Below are 14103 nucleotides of genomic sequence, written 5' to 3' on the forward strand. Positions count from 1 at the left end.
CATCGAACTAGAGCTGCCATGACGTCATCAACGGCAGCAGCACGCGACGCGGGTGTTTGTGGTGGTTTGACGTCAATAAACAGCGCCTGTTGAGACTTGACAGCATTTGGGTAAATAAGCATTTTATTTGAGTTAAACAACAAAAAAGCAGACTTTTTTAAAATAATAATTGTATTCCGTATTACGTAAAAGTACTTGACATTTTCTAAATGACGGTGTGACTTGCTACGTCGTCAGTGAACAGCGTTAGTTGTGTTTTGATGTTTCTGTTAATCAGTCAACATACAAAATACAGTTAAAAGACTTCACACCACGACCACCTTGGATGTTTATTCACTGAACACTGGTCTGTATGTTGCAGCTTTGTCGGACTCTGCATAACAAATAACATCAAAACCAGTTTAAACGAAAGCAGACTGTTCAACGTTGAAGACAGTTGACTGGAAATCTTTTTAAACGCAGCTCAGTGTTAGTGTCTCCTAGACTTATATTTTGAAAATTCATGAATCTTTCCTGATGAAATTGATTTCTGGAGTACAAGAACGTTGAAGTGTGTGTTATCTGCTGGGTGTTCGCCGTTAGATTCATTTATAAAAGGACAGAGAAATTTGGAAACACACACAGAACATAACGACAGTTATACTGGGCTCCTGTAAGTTAGCCACACTTCAGGGGTTGATGGCTAATGTTGACAGGAGACAGGAGCCTGGTCCTCCGTGCTGTGGTCATTCTGTCTCTGTTTGACCAGTTTAAAGTGCCTTCCTACTGCTAATGAAGGCAGAAGCACAGCTCTGTGTTCACTGTGTCCCTTGAAAACTGTGTATAAACCTCTACAGCTTGGTAGACAAATACTGGCATAATTCAAGGCTCTAACTCTTTTTTCCTGCAGGAGGAAATGGACTTTACAGAGTGCTACGGGGACACTGTCTCCAGTGTTGCTGCCGCAGCTCGTTCAGGCTGTAGGAAGAGGGTGAGGAGGCTGATGAAGAGAGGCTTCAGTGCAGACTGTCGAGACAACCGCGGCTGGAACGCCCTGCATGAGGCGGCAGCCGCTGGCAGTCAGGGTTGTGTGCAGGAAATTCTCTCAGCTGTAGGTAAGAAAGTGTCTCATACAACTCAGAGTTGTAGTTTGGCTTGTTTACTCTTTATAAATGAAAAAAAAATGAAAATAAATTTATGAATGATTATATTCTTGATTCTTTCCAAAGCTCAAGGTGACGTATTCAAGTGTTTTGTTTCGTCCCAACAGTCCACAACCCAAAGATATTCAGTTTACAATCATAGAAGACTAAAGAAACCAGAAAATATTCACATTTGAGAAGCTGGAATCGGAGAACTTTGACTTTTTTTTTCTTTAAAAACAACTCAAAACGATTAATTCATTTTCAAAATAGTTGCAGATTAATATTCTGTTGATTGACTAATCGATAAATTGACTAATCATCGCATTGATCTCAGAGTCTTAAGTTTATCACAGGGGTGCAACAAATAATTGTTTTCATTACCATCTAATGTGATTATTTGATTATTTTTTAATTGATTATTTAGTCTTTAAGGTGTCAGATAATAGTGACAAAGTCCAAGCTGACATCTTCAAAATGAATGGTTGTTTCTTTATTGATGAATCTTTCAGTAAAATGAAAAGACAGAAGTGATAAATGCTCACACTCTCCTAAAGGAAATGATGACTTATTAAATTGCTTGTGTTGTCCGACCAACTGTACAAAACCCAAATATATTCAATTTAAAAATTATGTATTTGTATTTTCTGAAATACATAAAAAAAATAAACAATTAATTGTCTCCCAATCAACTAATTTATTCATTAACTAGATTCAGCTCTAAATTGGACCAACAGTCCAAAATACATCCAAACATTTACAATTTTTCTTGATGAATGATTTTAAAAAAATGATAAAAATAGTTGCTGATTAGTTTCCTAATGATCGACTCATCAGTTAATCAACTAATCATTTCATCAGTAGAAGTTAATCAAGTTTTCTTTTCCATCAAATATGAGATTCAGCTATTCTAAACATAACCATTGTTGTTCTTTTATCTCTCTGACTGTTAGCAGCGGGTTCCTCCTCCGGCTGCCGAGCGTATGTGAACTCTTTGACACATGAGGGGGAGTCTGCCTGTTACCTGGCAGCACAGCGTGGAAACCTGGCAGTGGTCCGTCTCCTCTTGAAAGCACATGCCAACATCAACCAGCTAACCAACGATCTGTCCTGTCCTCTCTATGCAGGTATAACACACACACACACACACACACAAAACACAACACTCAACAGTTCTGTCTGCAATATTTATCAGCTACTTATTGTTTTCCAACAGCTGTAGACGGCGGGCACAAAGAGGTTGTAGAGCTGCTGGTCGGTAAAGGTGCAGAGGTCAACGGAACACACACTGCATCCTGCTGGACCTGCCTTCATCAAGCTGCTTATAAGGTGATCATTGAAACTCACAAACACACACACACACATACACTAGGGGTGCGCCCGAATACAAATACAGTATTCGGCAAAGCACAGTATTTGTTTCATACACATATTTCAAAAATGATTTGTTTTCAGGAAGAAAAATAAAACATGTCAAATGCAGGTCGGTTACATCACTATCTCAGTGTCTCTCCTCTGCTCCGCTGTGACGTCTATCAGCAGGTCTCATTGAGGGGAGTCACATCCACCTGCTACATGACGCACATTTCCTAATTTGGACGTCACTCCCAGGAGTTTGGAGTGTTCCCCAGAGATAAAGCTGAGCTACTGACACTCGCTTCATTATTGTAACACTTTAATTTTCTAAAATTAAAAGCGTAATAAAAAACAAAAACAGGATTTTTAAACCTCTGTCCACTTTTATTCGGATACAAATAATTTTGCTGCCTCAACAAATACAGATACAAATACAAATACTGGGCTCTCTGCACATCCCTAACATACACGACTCTGTGAGCTGTATCCGAACCAGTAACGAACACAGTCTTTTACTCCCTAAGGGTCACAGTGAAATCGTGCGTACGCTGGTTAACGTGTGCAACCTGGAGGCAGTTGACGACCACAAGATCTCCCCTCTGTTTGTGGCTTCACAGTATGGACAGCAGGAATGTCTGGAGATCCTTGTTCATGCTGGTAAATAGCTTTTTTTTTACCCGACTCGCTTGATATCCCATACATTGATCACACACCTCTCTTAAACCACTAATCAAGTCACACAACGAGCGTAATGAGATGTTTTTGACTTTAGGAGCCGACGTGAACACTCAGGCAGCTGACCTGGCCACGCCGCTGCTGATTGCGTCTCAGGAAGGCCACCAGGCTTGTGTGGATTTTCTGTTGGATCATGGCGCAGATCCTAACATAGCCTGTAGCCACGACTGGCCCCAGCTGCCCATCCATGCAGCTGCTGAGTTCGGCCATAGCGGGTACTGACTCCTAACTCGTCTTTATTGATGTATTTGTAAAGGCTGTTACTCTTAAAGAAGAGGAAATATCTACTTGTTGAGCTGCAACAATTCAATTGTTGCAGTTCAACACATTATCATTTTGTTTGATTATCATTATTGAAGTCGTTTTAATCATTTTTAGGGCAGCAATTAATTATTATTTTCATTATCGTTTAATTTGTTGATTATTTTCTCAATTAATGGATTAGTGAGGTGGTCTATGAAATGTCATGGACTAAAGAAACCAGAAAATATTCATATTGGACAAGCTGGAATCAGAGAACTTGGACATTTTTTTCTCATTTTTTTCTAAGAAAAAAACAAAAGAAAAAGACTCAAAACAATTAATTGCTTATTAAATTTGCAGTTTATTCATTTTCTAGTCAATCGACTAATAAATTAATCAACTAATTGTTGCAGTTCTAATCATTTTTCAAGCAAAAACGGCTAATATGTTCTGGTTTCGGCCTCTCAAATGTGATGATTTGCTGTTTTTCTTTATTATAATTGATAGTGAATTGAATATCTGAAGCAAACTGAAGAAATCACCTCGTCCTCTAAGAAATTGTAAATACATTATTTTCACTATTTGTTGAACATTTCATAGATTAAACGTTTCATCAAGACAAGAATCGTTAGTCACAGACTTGTCTACTTACGACCCTTCATCACACGTCGCAGTGATTCATGAACTGTTGAGAAGAGTGTTTGTACTTTCTCAGATTGTTAAATTGAAGTAATTGAAGACATAAATACCATCTCCAGGAACAAGAAAAAGAAAGATTAGAGATACAGTCGTTTGACAAAATATACAATCCTGTATATAAAATGTCTTTTGTCTTTTCTTTCTCATTTTTCTTTTCTAATCTAATAGAAAGATGTTCAAAACAGAGAAAATAAGCAAATCCTCACATTAGAGAAGCTTGAGCCACAGAATGTTTTGCATCTAAATGACTGAAATGAATCAACCACAAGAACTGTCCGTTCATTTTCTGTTTATCCACTAATCTATTAATCATCATAATCTGATTACAACTTCATTGTACCATTATTTTACCTTCACCCTCTGTGATCGTGTCAACCCAGTGTCCTGAGGAGGCTGATAGCCGTTACAGATCGTGTGTGTGACCGCGGCGACGGCAGGGTGAGTCCGCTCTACGTCGCTGTCCACGGCCATCAGAGCGGCAGCGTCGAGCTGCTCTTAAAGGAAGGTTTCAGCCCGGACGCCCAGGATTGCACACACATCTTGGGCCTCCGATCACCGCTCTCCTTCGCCTTGTGTCGTTCATCCAACAAACCGTACAGGTATGTAAGAAAGCTGATTTAAGCACCTCACGCGCTCCGAGATCACACGCAAAATAAAACAGAAATGTTTGTTTCTAAATATGATTAAAATCTCTTCCAGCGAATCAGCGAGGTTGCTGATAGCTGCGGGAGCAAGTTTGATGGAGGAGGACTGGATTCACGCCTTGGCCACTGACAAAACAGACCTGCTGCAGCTGATACTGGAGCACAGATGGGTCCCTCGACAGGAGCGTTTAATCGGGGACTCTTCTCTACCGAGTCATGAAGGGAAAACGGCTTTAAAGCTGCAGGAACTGAGAGAGCTGCTCAGTGTGGCACTAAACCAGGCGCATTTTGCCGCCTGCTGGCTTCCTCTGCTGCTAAAGGCCGGACTGGAACCATCTTTACTGCTTCAGCCCGTCATGTACGTCGCTTCTCTCACATTTTCATGCTTTAGTCAAAGATCAGATGATTTTAGTGTGACGGTTTGACTTCCTGGGTTTTAAAAAGATTTTGCTAGGGGTGCCAGCCAGGTGTCTCTCCTCGAATTTAAGATTTTGTCTGTCAGGTTTTTGGGTTTTTTGTATATTTTAAATGGTTCAGTCAACCCTCACAAAGGATGCAAGATAAGCAACACTACTTAAAAGTAAAACCCTGCACACTGATTGAACATACGAACCCAGCAAGAGCAACACAAACACAAAATCTTAGTGCTAATATATTAGCATATATTTGAACATGTTTTCACAATCCCCCAAAATCCCACAGTCCACAAAACCAAGAAATACTCCAGTTCAAATCGTAAATGTTAATAAAGGTTCAGTTTAGTTCATTTTCAGAAAAAGGCTTTCAAATAACAATAAATTGATCCATTTCTTTCTGTTCTTGATGCTTTCTAGGTTGGAACAGGCAGACGGTGAAGTGTTGAATTATCTGCTGGAGTTCGTAAACTGGGCGACTCTTTCTGCCCCTTTGAAACAAATTCTGTGTCGTAGACGGACAGAGAAAACCTGGAAACCATGTCCGCATTTTGGTAAAACGACACAAACTATACACTTTAGATACGATTCTACTGATCTGCAGTAAACTTTGAATAATGACCGTTTTTCTTTCCCCCCCTCTAGACTCCGTTCCAAGTCTCTCCCACATCTGTCGGCTGCAGGTGAGGACAGTGTTGGGACCAGATCTAATGACGAGGACGGATGTGGTCCAGCAGCTCCCTGTGCCATCACCACTTCATGGCTTCATCCAATTCAGAGACATCCAGGAAGTTTCCTTCACACAGTCGCCGCCATCACCGCGTTTGAGTTGAATACAGGACTAAAACAGAGACATGTTCGATGACTCCTCAACAACTAGTTTTCCCCTTTATGTTGCTTTGAGGTGCTTAAAATCATCTTGAATCACACAGTTTCACATATTTATTCTGTATCAGCTTGTTTCAGCACCTCGGGAAGTTTTATGATGTTTACATTGAGTTTATGACTGCACCATTCCATCAAATGGGAATATATTTTTACTTTTTTTTTACAGATCTCATCAAAATTCTGCATATTTTGTACCATTGAAAACTTTTGGATCACTAGAATTTAAAATGAGGTTCAAAAAGATTAACAGGCACTTTAAAAAAACGACCAAACGATACTCCACCCTTTTGCTTTCCAAATATCATTTCCCTTATTTATATGTTGTAATAAACTCCTGCTGCAAGTATTCACATTTGTCACTGGGCTGTTTTCTTCTTGTTACTTCAGTTGGATGTGCATACATCATGATGTATGTGAGGAGTTTAATAATAAAAAAAAAAAAAAACAATACATTTAATTTGTGCTGCAGTTTTCATTCATAGTGAACTCAGAGTGCTACAATATTAATAACATAGAGTACAGAACATAAAGAAAACAGTCACAAGAGTTAAAATGAAAAGCCTTACTGAATAAAGGCCTTTTTTTTAAGAGAGATCAGGGTCTGTGCTGCCCTCAGATGGTTATAAAGGCTGTTCTATAAGTGTGCTGCAGCAGAGCAGAAGGCTCGATCTCCCCGTGGTGCGGAGCTTAGTACTAGAGGAGCAAACTGTTGGCAGATCTGAGGGTGTGGGTGGAGGTTTGTGGTGTGTAGGTAGGGAGACGCATGTCAGTTGATTGATTTGTATGTGAGAAGCACAACTTTGTAGTCGAACCTGAAGGAGACGAGAAGCCAGTGCGATGAAAACAGAACCGGTGTTATATGTTGGTGTTTTCGCAGTCTCAGCAGGATCCTGGCAGCACTGATATGTACTGGAGCTTCTGGATGCTCCTGCCAGGGATCCCTGTGAAGAGCGCATTGCAGTAGAACAGTCTTGAGGGGATAAAAGGCACAGAGGAGTTTCTCTGCATCTGACAGTGTTACAGAGAGGCAGAGTTTAGAGATGTTTTTGAGAGGTTTTGCATAGATGTTTTATATGGTCATCAAAACTCAGCTGAGAGTCAAACCTAACACCCAGATTTGTGCCTGAGGAGGAAAAGGGGGAGGTCCTGGCTGTCAAAGGTGAGATGAGGTATGGAGGATGACTGGATCTCTTGTGGAGAGCCAGTACGAAGAGTTTCAGTTTTGCTGCTGTTTAACTGGAGAAAATTTGTGCTCATCCAGGCTTTTATCTCCTAAAGACGGGTGCTGAGGCCTGACTGGATGCAGAAGGGTTTGGGGTGGTTTTGAAAGGTATCATCAGCTTAGCAATGAAAAGACATCTCACGTCTGCTGATGACAAGTTCAAGGGGGAGCGTTTAGAAGGTAAACAGGATGGGGCCGAGAACGGATCCTTGCGGAACACCACAGGTGACAGGGAGCAATCTAGACCCGTATCCTCCCAGTGAAAGATATTCAGTCCTACTGGAAAGGTAGAACTGTGACTAGAAGACTGTTTTCACATTCATCTGCTGAAGGAGGAAAGTTTCTCTGAGCTCACTTTAAATCTGAGTGTAAGGAGCAGGATTTGTGACATAAGTTGGAAGCTGATCCTGGTCCAGTATGTAACTTACACAAGTGTGACGTGGAAACTTGAAGCCTCCAGTGCACAAACACTGAATGGACTTTTCAGTGAAAGAGGAGGCACCTTGTGTCCGGCAGCTGAACTTTTGAAAATGCAAATATTTACATATTCATAGATTCTGCGTTTTTAATGAGGGAGAAGGAGTAGATGTAATTTTAAGAATTTCTAATTAGGCACTAGTTTGTGGAGAAAAAACATCAGACACAAATTATTATTCAAAGCAGCGTATTTTAATGTGTCTTAAAACATGTCTGGAGGGGATCTTTAAATTTAATTTTATAATTTAAGTTAAATCATCCAGAAAGTGGCGTGTGTTCAGTTTATGCTGCATGTTGATATTCTCTGTTTGTAATAGGCCAATAAAAGCTATTCGGGGACTCTCTGATTGGTTCAAACCGTTGTCATTAACACGTGGGCCAGATCTGATTGGTCGACGTCACATTTTTGTGGGACATGCATTTGACAGGAGGAAGTAGCGACGTTCTAGGAAACAAGGGAGCTCCTTTCTCGGGAGGTTTACTGACATAAAATAACATCTGTAATGTAAGGCCGCTAATTCACAATTTGTGGAAAGATATGCCTTAATGTATTTCATACGTGAGTATGTTAAAGGAATGCTTTTCTCAATGCATGTGTGTTTTTTCCCTCAGAGATATCGGCTGTGTTGCTGCAGCTTGCTAGCTTGACTCGCGCTGGCGGTTAGCGTCTTATTTCAGGCGGTTACACTTTCCAGTCTCCTCTTTTTTATATGTAAACAGCTACATTTTTCTCTAATTCCCAGTAAGTGTCAGACTACGCTTTTCGCATTAAAACCAACAATTTTGTTAATCTTGCCAACATACCAGGTTCGCGTTATTACGGAGGCTAAGGTCAGCTAGCTGTTTGATAACTGGTTAAATGCTGATGTGACAGGTAGGTTTTTGTTTGTGGTACATTTGACTAAAAGCCGCTTTACGGTTATGGTGATAATGCAGCCAGGTGTCAACACTGCAGCCGGTGAAGCGCAGCCTCGCTCCGGTGTGAGCTGCTCTGAAGCAGCCGATGACTCACTGAGAAGATGAGAAAAACCAAACCATGCTGCCTCTCTAACTGAGGTAGTTTTAAATCATCATTTTCCACCTTGTTAGACATGCATAGAAACGAAAGACCTTATAAGTTAAGTGCAAGTGGTGGAAGAAGTATTCAGCTCATTTATTTAAGTAAAAATACCAATACAGCAATGTAAAAATACGTGAAAGACCTGCAGGAAAAATCCCACTACAGTAAAAGTACATAAGTATTATGAGCTTGATGTAGTTTAAGTATTGCAGTAAAAGTACATAAGTATTATGAGCTTGATGTAGTTTAAGTATTGCAGTAAAAGTACATAAGTATTATGAGCTTGATGTAGTTAAAGTATTGCAGTAAAAGTAGTGGTTTGGTCCCTCTGACTGATATATTATTATATATGACATCATTAGATTATTAATAGTGAAGCATCAGTGTTAGAGCAGCATGTTACTGTTGTAGCTGCTGGAGGTGGAGCTAGTTTACACTACTTTATATACAGTTAGCTAGTTTAGTTTATATTATATATGATAGAGTAATTTGTCACTCCGTCTATGATTCATGATCACATTTCTGTTGAAATTTCTATCAAAATAAGGGTAATATTATTTTAATTTGTTGCTTATTTTCTTGATTAGTCGTTTAGTCTGTGAAATGTCAGACATGTCAACAGTCCACGACCCAAAGATATTCAGTTTATTATCACAGAAGACTAAAGAAACCAGAAAATATTCACATTTAAGAAGCTGGAACCAGAGAATTTTAGTGTTTATTTTCTTTAAAAAAAAAATGACTAAACGATTACTCAGTTATAGAAATAGTTTTTCTGACAATCTGTTAATAATCGCAGCTGTACTAAGTAATGTCCAGGTTGGAAGTGTCTTATCTCCTCTGGCTTGTCTTTGACCTGCAGCTGAGGCCAGCATAAGGGAGACGACTTCTCGTCCGTACATCATCCAGATGAGGCATGCTGGAAGTATGCAGCCCGTGTACAGAAGAGATGCTGGAGTCTGGCACCAAACAAGAAGTCTTCTTTACAAGAATCTGCTGATCAAATGGAGGACCAAGCAACAGAGTTTGCAGGTGATTAACTTTCAGCAGTGAATCTCTTCAGGGTGTGTTTGACAATTTGTCCTTTCAATTCCTCAAATTATCATGCAGCCGAGTCAATAATTAGTTTGAAATATGGAACAATAACACACCTTTTGCACAGTGCAAGTGTGCAACTTAATGTAGATAATTTATAGATGATGAGTTAAACATCTGCACACTCTACTGGTTATATTTCAACAACCGACAGCTGAATCAGTGTCTATTTATAAAGTTTTATTTTGCACACATGCATATTTCTTCTCAAGACAGTCATGGTCCACGATCTGGGTGTTTCTGTGTGAGAGAGCGTTCTCTGTGGTTGCTGCAGAGTTTCAGCTGCAGTGAATAAGTCTTCTGATGTGGTCGTGTTGTCACGCCTGTGTGCTGTGAGTCAGTAAACCTGAAGCTGCTCCGGTGCAACCAAAAAAAAAAACAAACAACACCAAACCTTTTGTCCTTGTTGAAGTAATCTTTAATTCACATGCAGCGTAAAAAATTAGATTTTTTAGGGATTAAACAAACAAGATAGCTCGCACCGTGTCCCCCTTTTCCATTTCTTCTTTGTCGGACCATGCATTTTTTATTTGGCTTTAAGTTGCACCGATGCATTTTTAATGGCTCCGTGTATCAACTTTTCGTCGGAAGGGTAGCTCTGGGGGACTTCCTGCAGCTTTCTTACCAGCAGTAAGGAAAGTTCAGGGTTTCCCTGAGCTGCAGTGTGAATAATACAGCTTGTTTACTTCATACCAGAGATGCCAACTGGTTGCTTAAGCCCAGGATAACCATTACCCCCCCCCATTTACTAGGAATCAAATGAATCCTTTCATTCAGTGTGCTGGAGGACCTGGAAAGAATACCATTTTAATGAAAACCAAATCATTTGTTTGAGCGACAAATTAGATTTTAGTTCTTTTGTTAAGGCAGATCATCTAAATCTCTGTAGATCTTGTCTTACAGGCCCTGATCAAGTTTTCCCGGTGCAACTGTGTCAAACACAAGTCCTGACATATTTCTTGCTCTGAAGCTGTTTTTTTAAAGACAGATCGGCTCTGAGATTAGCTCCTGACATGGCATTGGCTCCCAATTTATGGTTTCAATTTACCGTGTTGCTCAAGGTCAAGCTCAGTAACATGTTTATAGGAGCGAAGGGAGAAGGAATGGTTGCTGTGGTTTGTCCTGAGGTTTGACGGTACTGAAAGTTTATCAGTAGGAAGGAAAATAAGAGATGATTCATGATCTGCCACAAGCTTTGATTAGATACCAAAAGAATCCAAACAGGATTAAGCGAATGGAAAAAGATGAATGGAAAAGTAGCAGTAATAGTTTTTATTAACTGTGTTTTGTGGGAATAACCTAGAGTAAGATTTGAGCTGTGGTAAATCATGTTTGTTTGTGTTTTCTTACAAGCTTTTCCTTCTATTTGTTTGTGTGTGTGTGTGTGTACAGGAACTGATCTTACCTCTGCTGCTGCTGGGTCTCCTGATACTCATCAGCACCCTGAACCCTCACGTTTATTATGGAGGCATCAGCACCATGGAGCTGGAGCGGGACGACCACTTCTTCAAGGGCCTGGGCTACACACCGATCACTAACATCACCAACCACATCATGGAGGAGGTGGCCCAAGAGATGCGTAAGTGTAAATTCACACCTACAGCACAAGACATCCCTGTTGTTGATCTGTGAGAAATGGTTATTTACAGCACTTTTATCCTCCTCCTCCTCATGTTTTCAGACATGCAGGATCATCTGGAGATGTTTGCCAGCGAGGAGGACCTGGAGAACGCCAGCCTGTACGAGCCGTCCAGCTACGTCGGCGTTGTGTTCATGGACAGCTCCGCCACGTCTTATAGGCTGCGCTTCCCGTACAACCAGCTGCCCCTTCCCAGCGATTACACAGAGTCCATCGGTGATTTATTTAATTTATGTATACTAATATTTTCCATATTTTTAAAGATTAAATTTGAAATGGTTTTGTGCTACATACTTCCTTTTTGAAAGTAGTTTAGTGCTAGATTGAAAATAGTTTGTAAAAACACAGTTAAGACATTTCCAAGACATTTAATGATGGATTCATGAATCACTGTTTCTACCAAATCAACTGGAAGTCCAGTTAGTCTTTGTTATTGTGGAAAAGAAAAAGGTTTATAATCGCTGAGACTGGAGCCGTCCTTCCGTATCGTCCTCAGTAAGCAGTCAACAAGAGCCTTTTTCACGTAGACCACCAGGATCTATAAATAAAGATAAAGCCTTCTGTGCACAATGCTATCAGGCTTTTGATAGAGAGGTTAGTAATCGCTCCTGACGAAGTAGGTACACAACCATGACAATGCTGGAGAGGCTCCAAGACAAGTCTGTTAATGTTCTTAAGTAGCTAATCTAAAAAACTGGACTGGAAACTCGTTGTTCCTGTAAATTTGTGGAATCATATGATATCCCGGAGGTTGCATTTTATTCATGCTGATATTTCTTAAGAGGATCTTGTAAGTAAGGAATAAATCAGTCTGAATCAGGTGTCAGTGAGTTTGGGTTAAGTTGTACCGTACTTTTATTTTAGATGTAAATGGATTCACCGACTAGAGCTGACACGTGAAGTGTTTCTCATCTTGTCGTCGTGCCGCTTGTTCTCTTCCAGCCAACTGCTTCGCCAGCTCGGTGAACTGCAGAGCGGCTAATTACTGGTACTCCGGCTTCATCCGCCTCCAGTCTCTGATCGATGCTGCCATCATCCAGGTGAGAAAAGCCAGAGATGTGAAGGATTTTCAACAGGGGTGAAGCCTACTTGACCCTAAAGAAGGGATGCACTGAGTGTGTTGTTCAGGATCACATATTATATAAGTATTAAGTGTTATAAAAAATGGCTGATAAATGATTCTGATGGTCCATCCGTCGCGTGCAGATGCAGACGAAGCGCTCGGTGTGGAGCGAGATGGACCTGAAGGTGGTGATGATGGGTCAGCCGGGCTCCGTGGAGGTGCAGAAATTCCCGCACGCCCTCATCTCCATCTACCTGGTTCTAGCTTTCACACCCTTCGTCACTTTCCTCATCGTCAACGTGGCGGCTGAGAAGGAACACCGCCTCAAAGACACCATGACCATGATGGGGCTCTACGACACCTCCTTCTGGTGAGGAAGGATTCAAAGACGACAGTTTCAGACACTTGTTAATGTTTCGTTTGTATGAAAATAACCTGTGAAACTCTGCTTCCTGTGTTTTTATGCGACAGGTTGTCGTGGGGCCTCCTGTATGCCGCTCTGGTGACCACCATGTCCATCCTGATGTCCATCATCGCTACGTACACGGCACTGTTCCCTAACAGCGACTTCTTTGTCATCTTTTTCCTCATCTTCCTCTATGGAATATCATCTGTGAGTAGATCTGCTGCAGAGGGGAAATAAACATGTCTAGTCGTATCTATTCATGCAGATATTTCTGTCTCCGCAGACGAATATGATTTTGTTTGTGACGCTCAAAATGACTATTTTATAATTTCAACATCAACATGTATTTCCAGAAACAATATATCTGTTATTCTGGATAATCCTCAGACCTCACCGTGAACAGTTTTTTTTCATTTAAGCTGCTTTCTACTGAATAAACGTTTGTGTTCTCGTAAGGCGATTTTTTAAAAAGCAGGAAAAGCTTTGTTTGCTCTACGCTGCATCATTCATAATTCCTGAGCCACATGGGAATACATTAGCTTCCTGGTGATTGCCATGGAAACAGCAAAAAAAAAAAAAAAAAAGACCAGTTGCAAAATAACAGGGCAGCAGTTGTTGCTGATTTCTTCCCCGATACAATCTTTAAACTAGTGATATTTTAACACCGTTGTTGAGTCAAAATCCTGGTTTCTTTCTGATTTCTTTCCATCTTTGCCTCCCAGATCTTTTTCTCCTTCATGCTGACTCCGTTATTTAAGAAGCCCAAGTTTGCCAGCACGGTGGGCTCCATGCTGACGGTGGTGTTCGGCTGCCTGTCGCTGTTCACCGTGCTGATGAAGGACTTCCCACAGCCGCTGGTCTGGCTCCTCTGCCTGCTCTCCCCCAGTGCCTTCTCAATCGGGATTGCGCAGGTAACAAACACACAAATACATTTTAAAAAATATATATTAACAAAGAATCAAATGACTACATGTACGTGAAAGGGGTTGAGTCGGTTTTATTTATATAGCGCCAAATCACAACAACAGTTATCTCATGACAC

The 14103-nt window shown here is 40.7% G+C and overlaps 2 protein-coding genes across 10 annotated transcripts in view; both read left to right on the forward strand.

The window, feature by feature from the left end:
* The first annotated feature begins 28 nt into the window (after positions 1-28).
* asb3 (ankyrin repeat and SOCS box containing 3) lies at positions 29-6447 on the forward strand. 4 transcript variants are annotated; one of them, XM_044338329.1, is made up of 10 exons: positions 29-110; positions 890-1094; positions 2075-2248; positions 2338-2450; positions 3002-3134; positions 3250-3427; positions 4535-4753; positions 4854-5156; positions 5632-5765; positions 5857-6447. In XM_044338329.1, exons 2-10 carry the CDS (start codon positions 896-898, stop codon positions 6042-6044), a joined length of 1641 nt encoding a protein of 546 aa, XP_044194264.1. In that variant the 5' UTR covers positions 29-110; positions 890-895; the 3' UTR covers positions 6045-6447. The 4 variants fall into 4 exon arrangements, with proteins under 4 accessions (XP_044194264.1, XP_044194267.1, XP_044194265.1 ...); XM_044338332.1 differs by having other exon boundaries at positions 2078-2248; XM_044338330.1 differs by lacking the exon at positions 29-110 and adding an exon at positions 126-217.
* A 248-nt stretch (positions 6448-6695) lies between these two features.
* abca5 (ATP-binding cassette, sub-family A (ABC1), member 5) overlaps positions 6696-14103 on the forward strand; it is a 31367-nt gene continuing 23959 nt past the window's right edge. Inside the window, exons 1-9 of one of the 6 annotated variants that reach the window (XM_044338326.1) lie at positions 7988-8303; positions 8411-8540; positions 9721-9890; positions 11346-11532; positions 11635-11808; positions 12535-12632; positions 12799-13025; positions 13127-13268; positions 13784-13972. In XM_044338326.1, the coding sequence (XP_044194261.1) occupies positions 9768-9890; positions 11346-11532; positions 11635-11808; positions 12535-12632; positions 12799-13025; positions 13127-13268; positions 13784-13972 (1140 nt within the window). In that variant the 5' untranslated portion in view covers positions 7988-8303; positions 8411-8540; positions 9721-9767. The other 5 variants (XM_044338323.1, XM_044338324.1, XM_044338325.1 and 2 more) reach the window with 5 other exon arrangements.

The sequence above is a fragment of the Thunnus albacares genome, chromosome 20, assembly GCF_914725855.1.
Source record: "Thunnus albacares chromosome 20, fThuAlb1.1, whole genome shotgun sequence".
Classification (NCBI taxonomy): Eukaryota; Metazoa; Chordata; class Actinopteri; order Scombriformes; family Scombridae; genus Thunnus; species Thunnus albacares.

Coding starts and splice junctions, on each gene's coding strand:
- asb3 (XM_044338329.1), top strand. CDS start 896: ATGGACTTTACAGAGTGCTACGGGGACACTGTCTCCAGTGTTGCTGCC. Junction 2,451..3,001: donor TTCATCAAGCTGCTTATAAG/GTGATCATTGAA, acceptor TTACTCCCTAAG/GGTCACAGTGAAATCGTGCG. Junction 3,135..3,249: donor GGAGATCCTTGTTCATGCTG/GTAAATAGCTTT, acceptor TTTTGACTTTAG/GAGCCGACGTGAACACTCAG.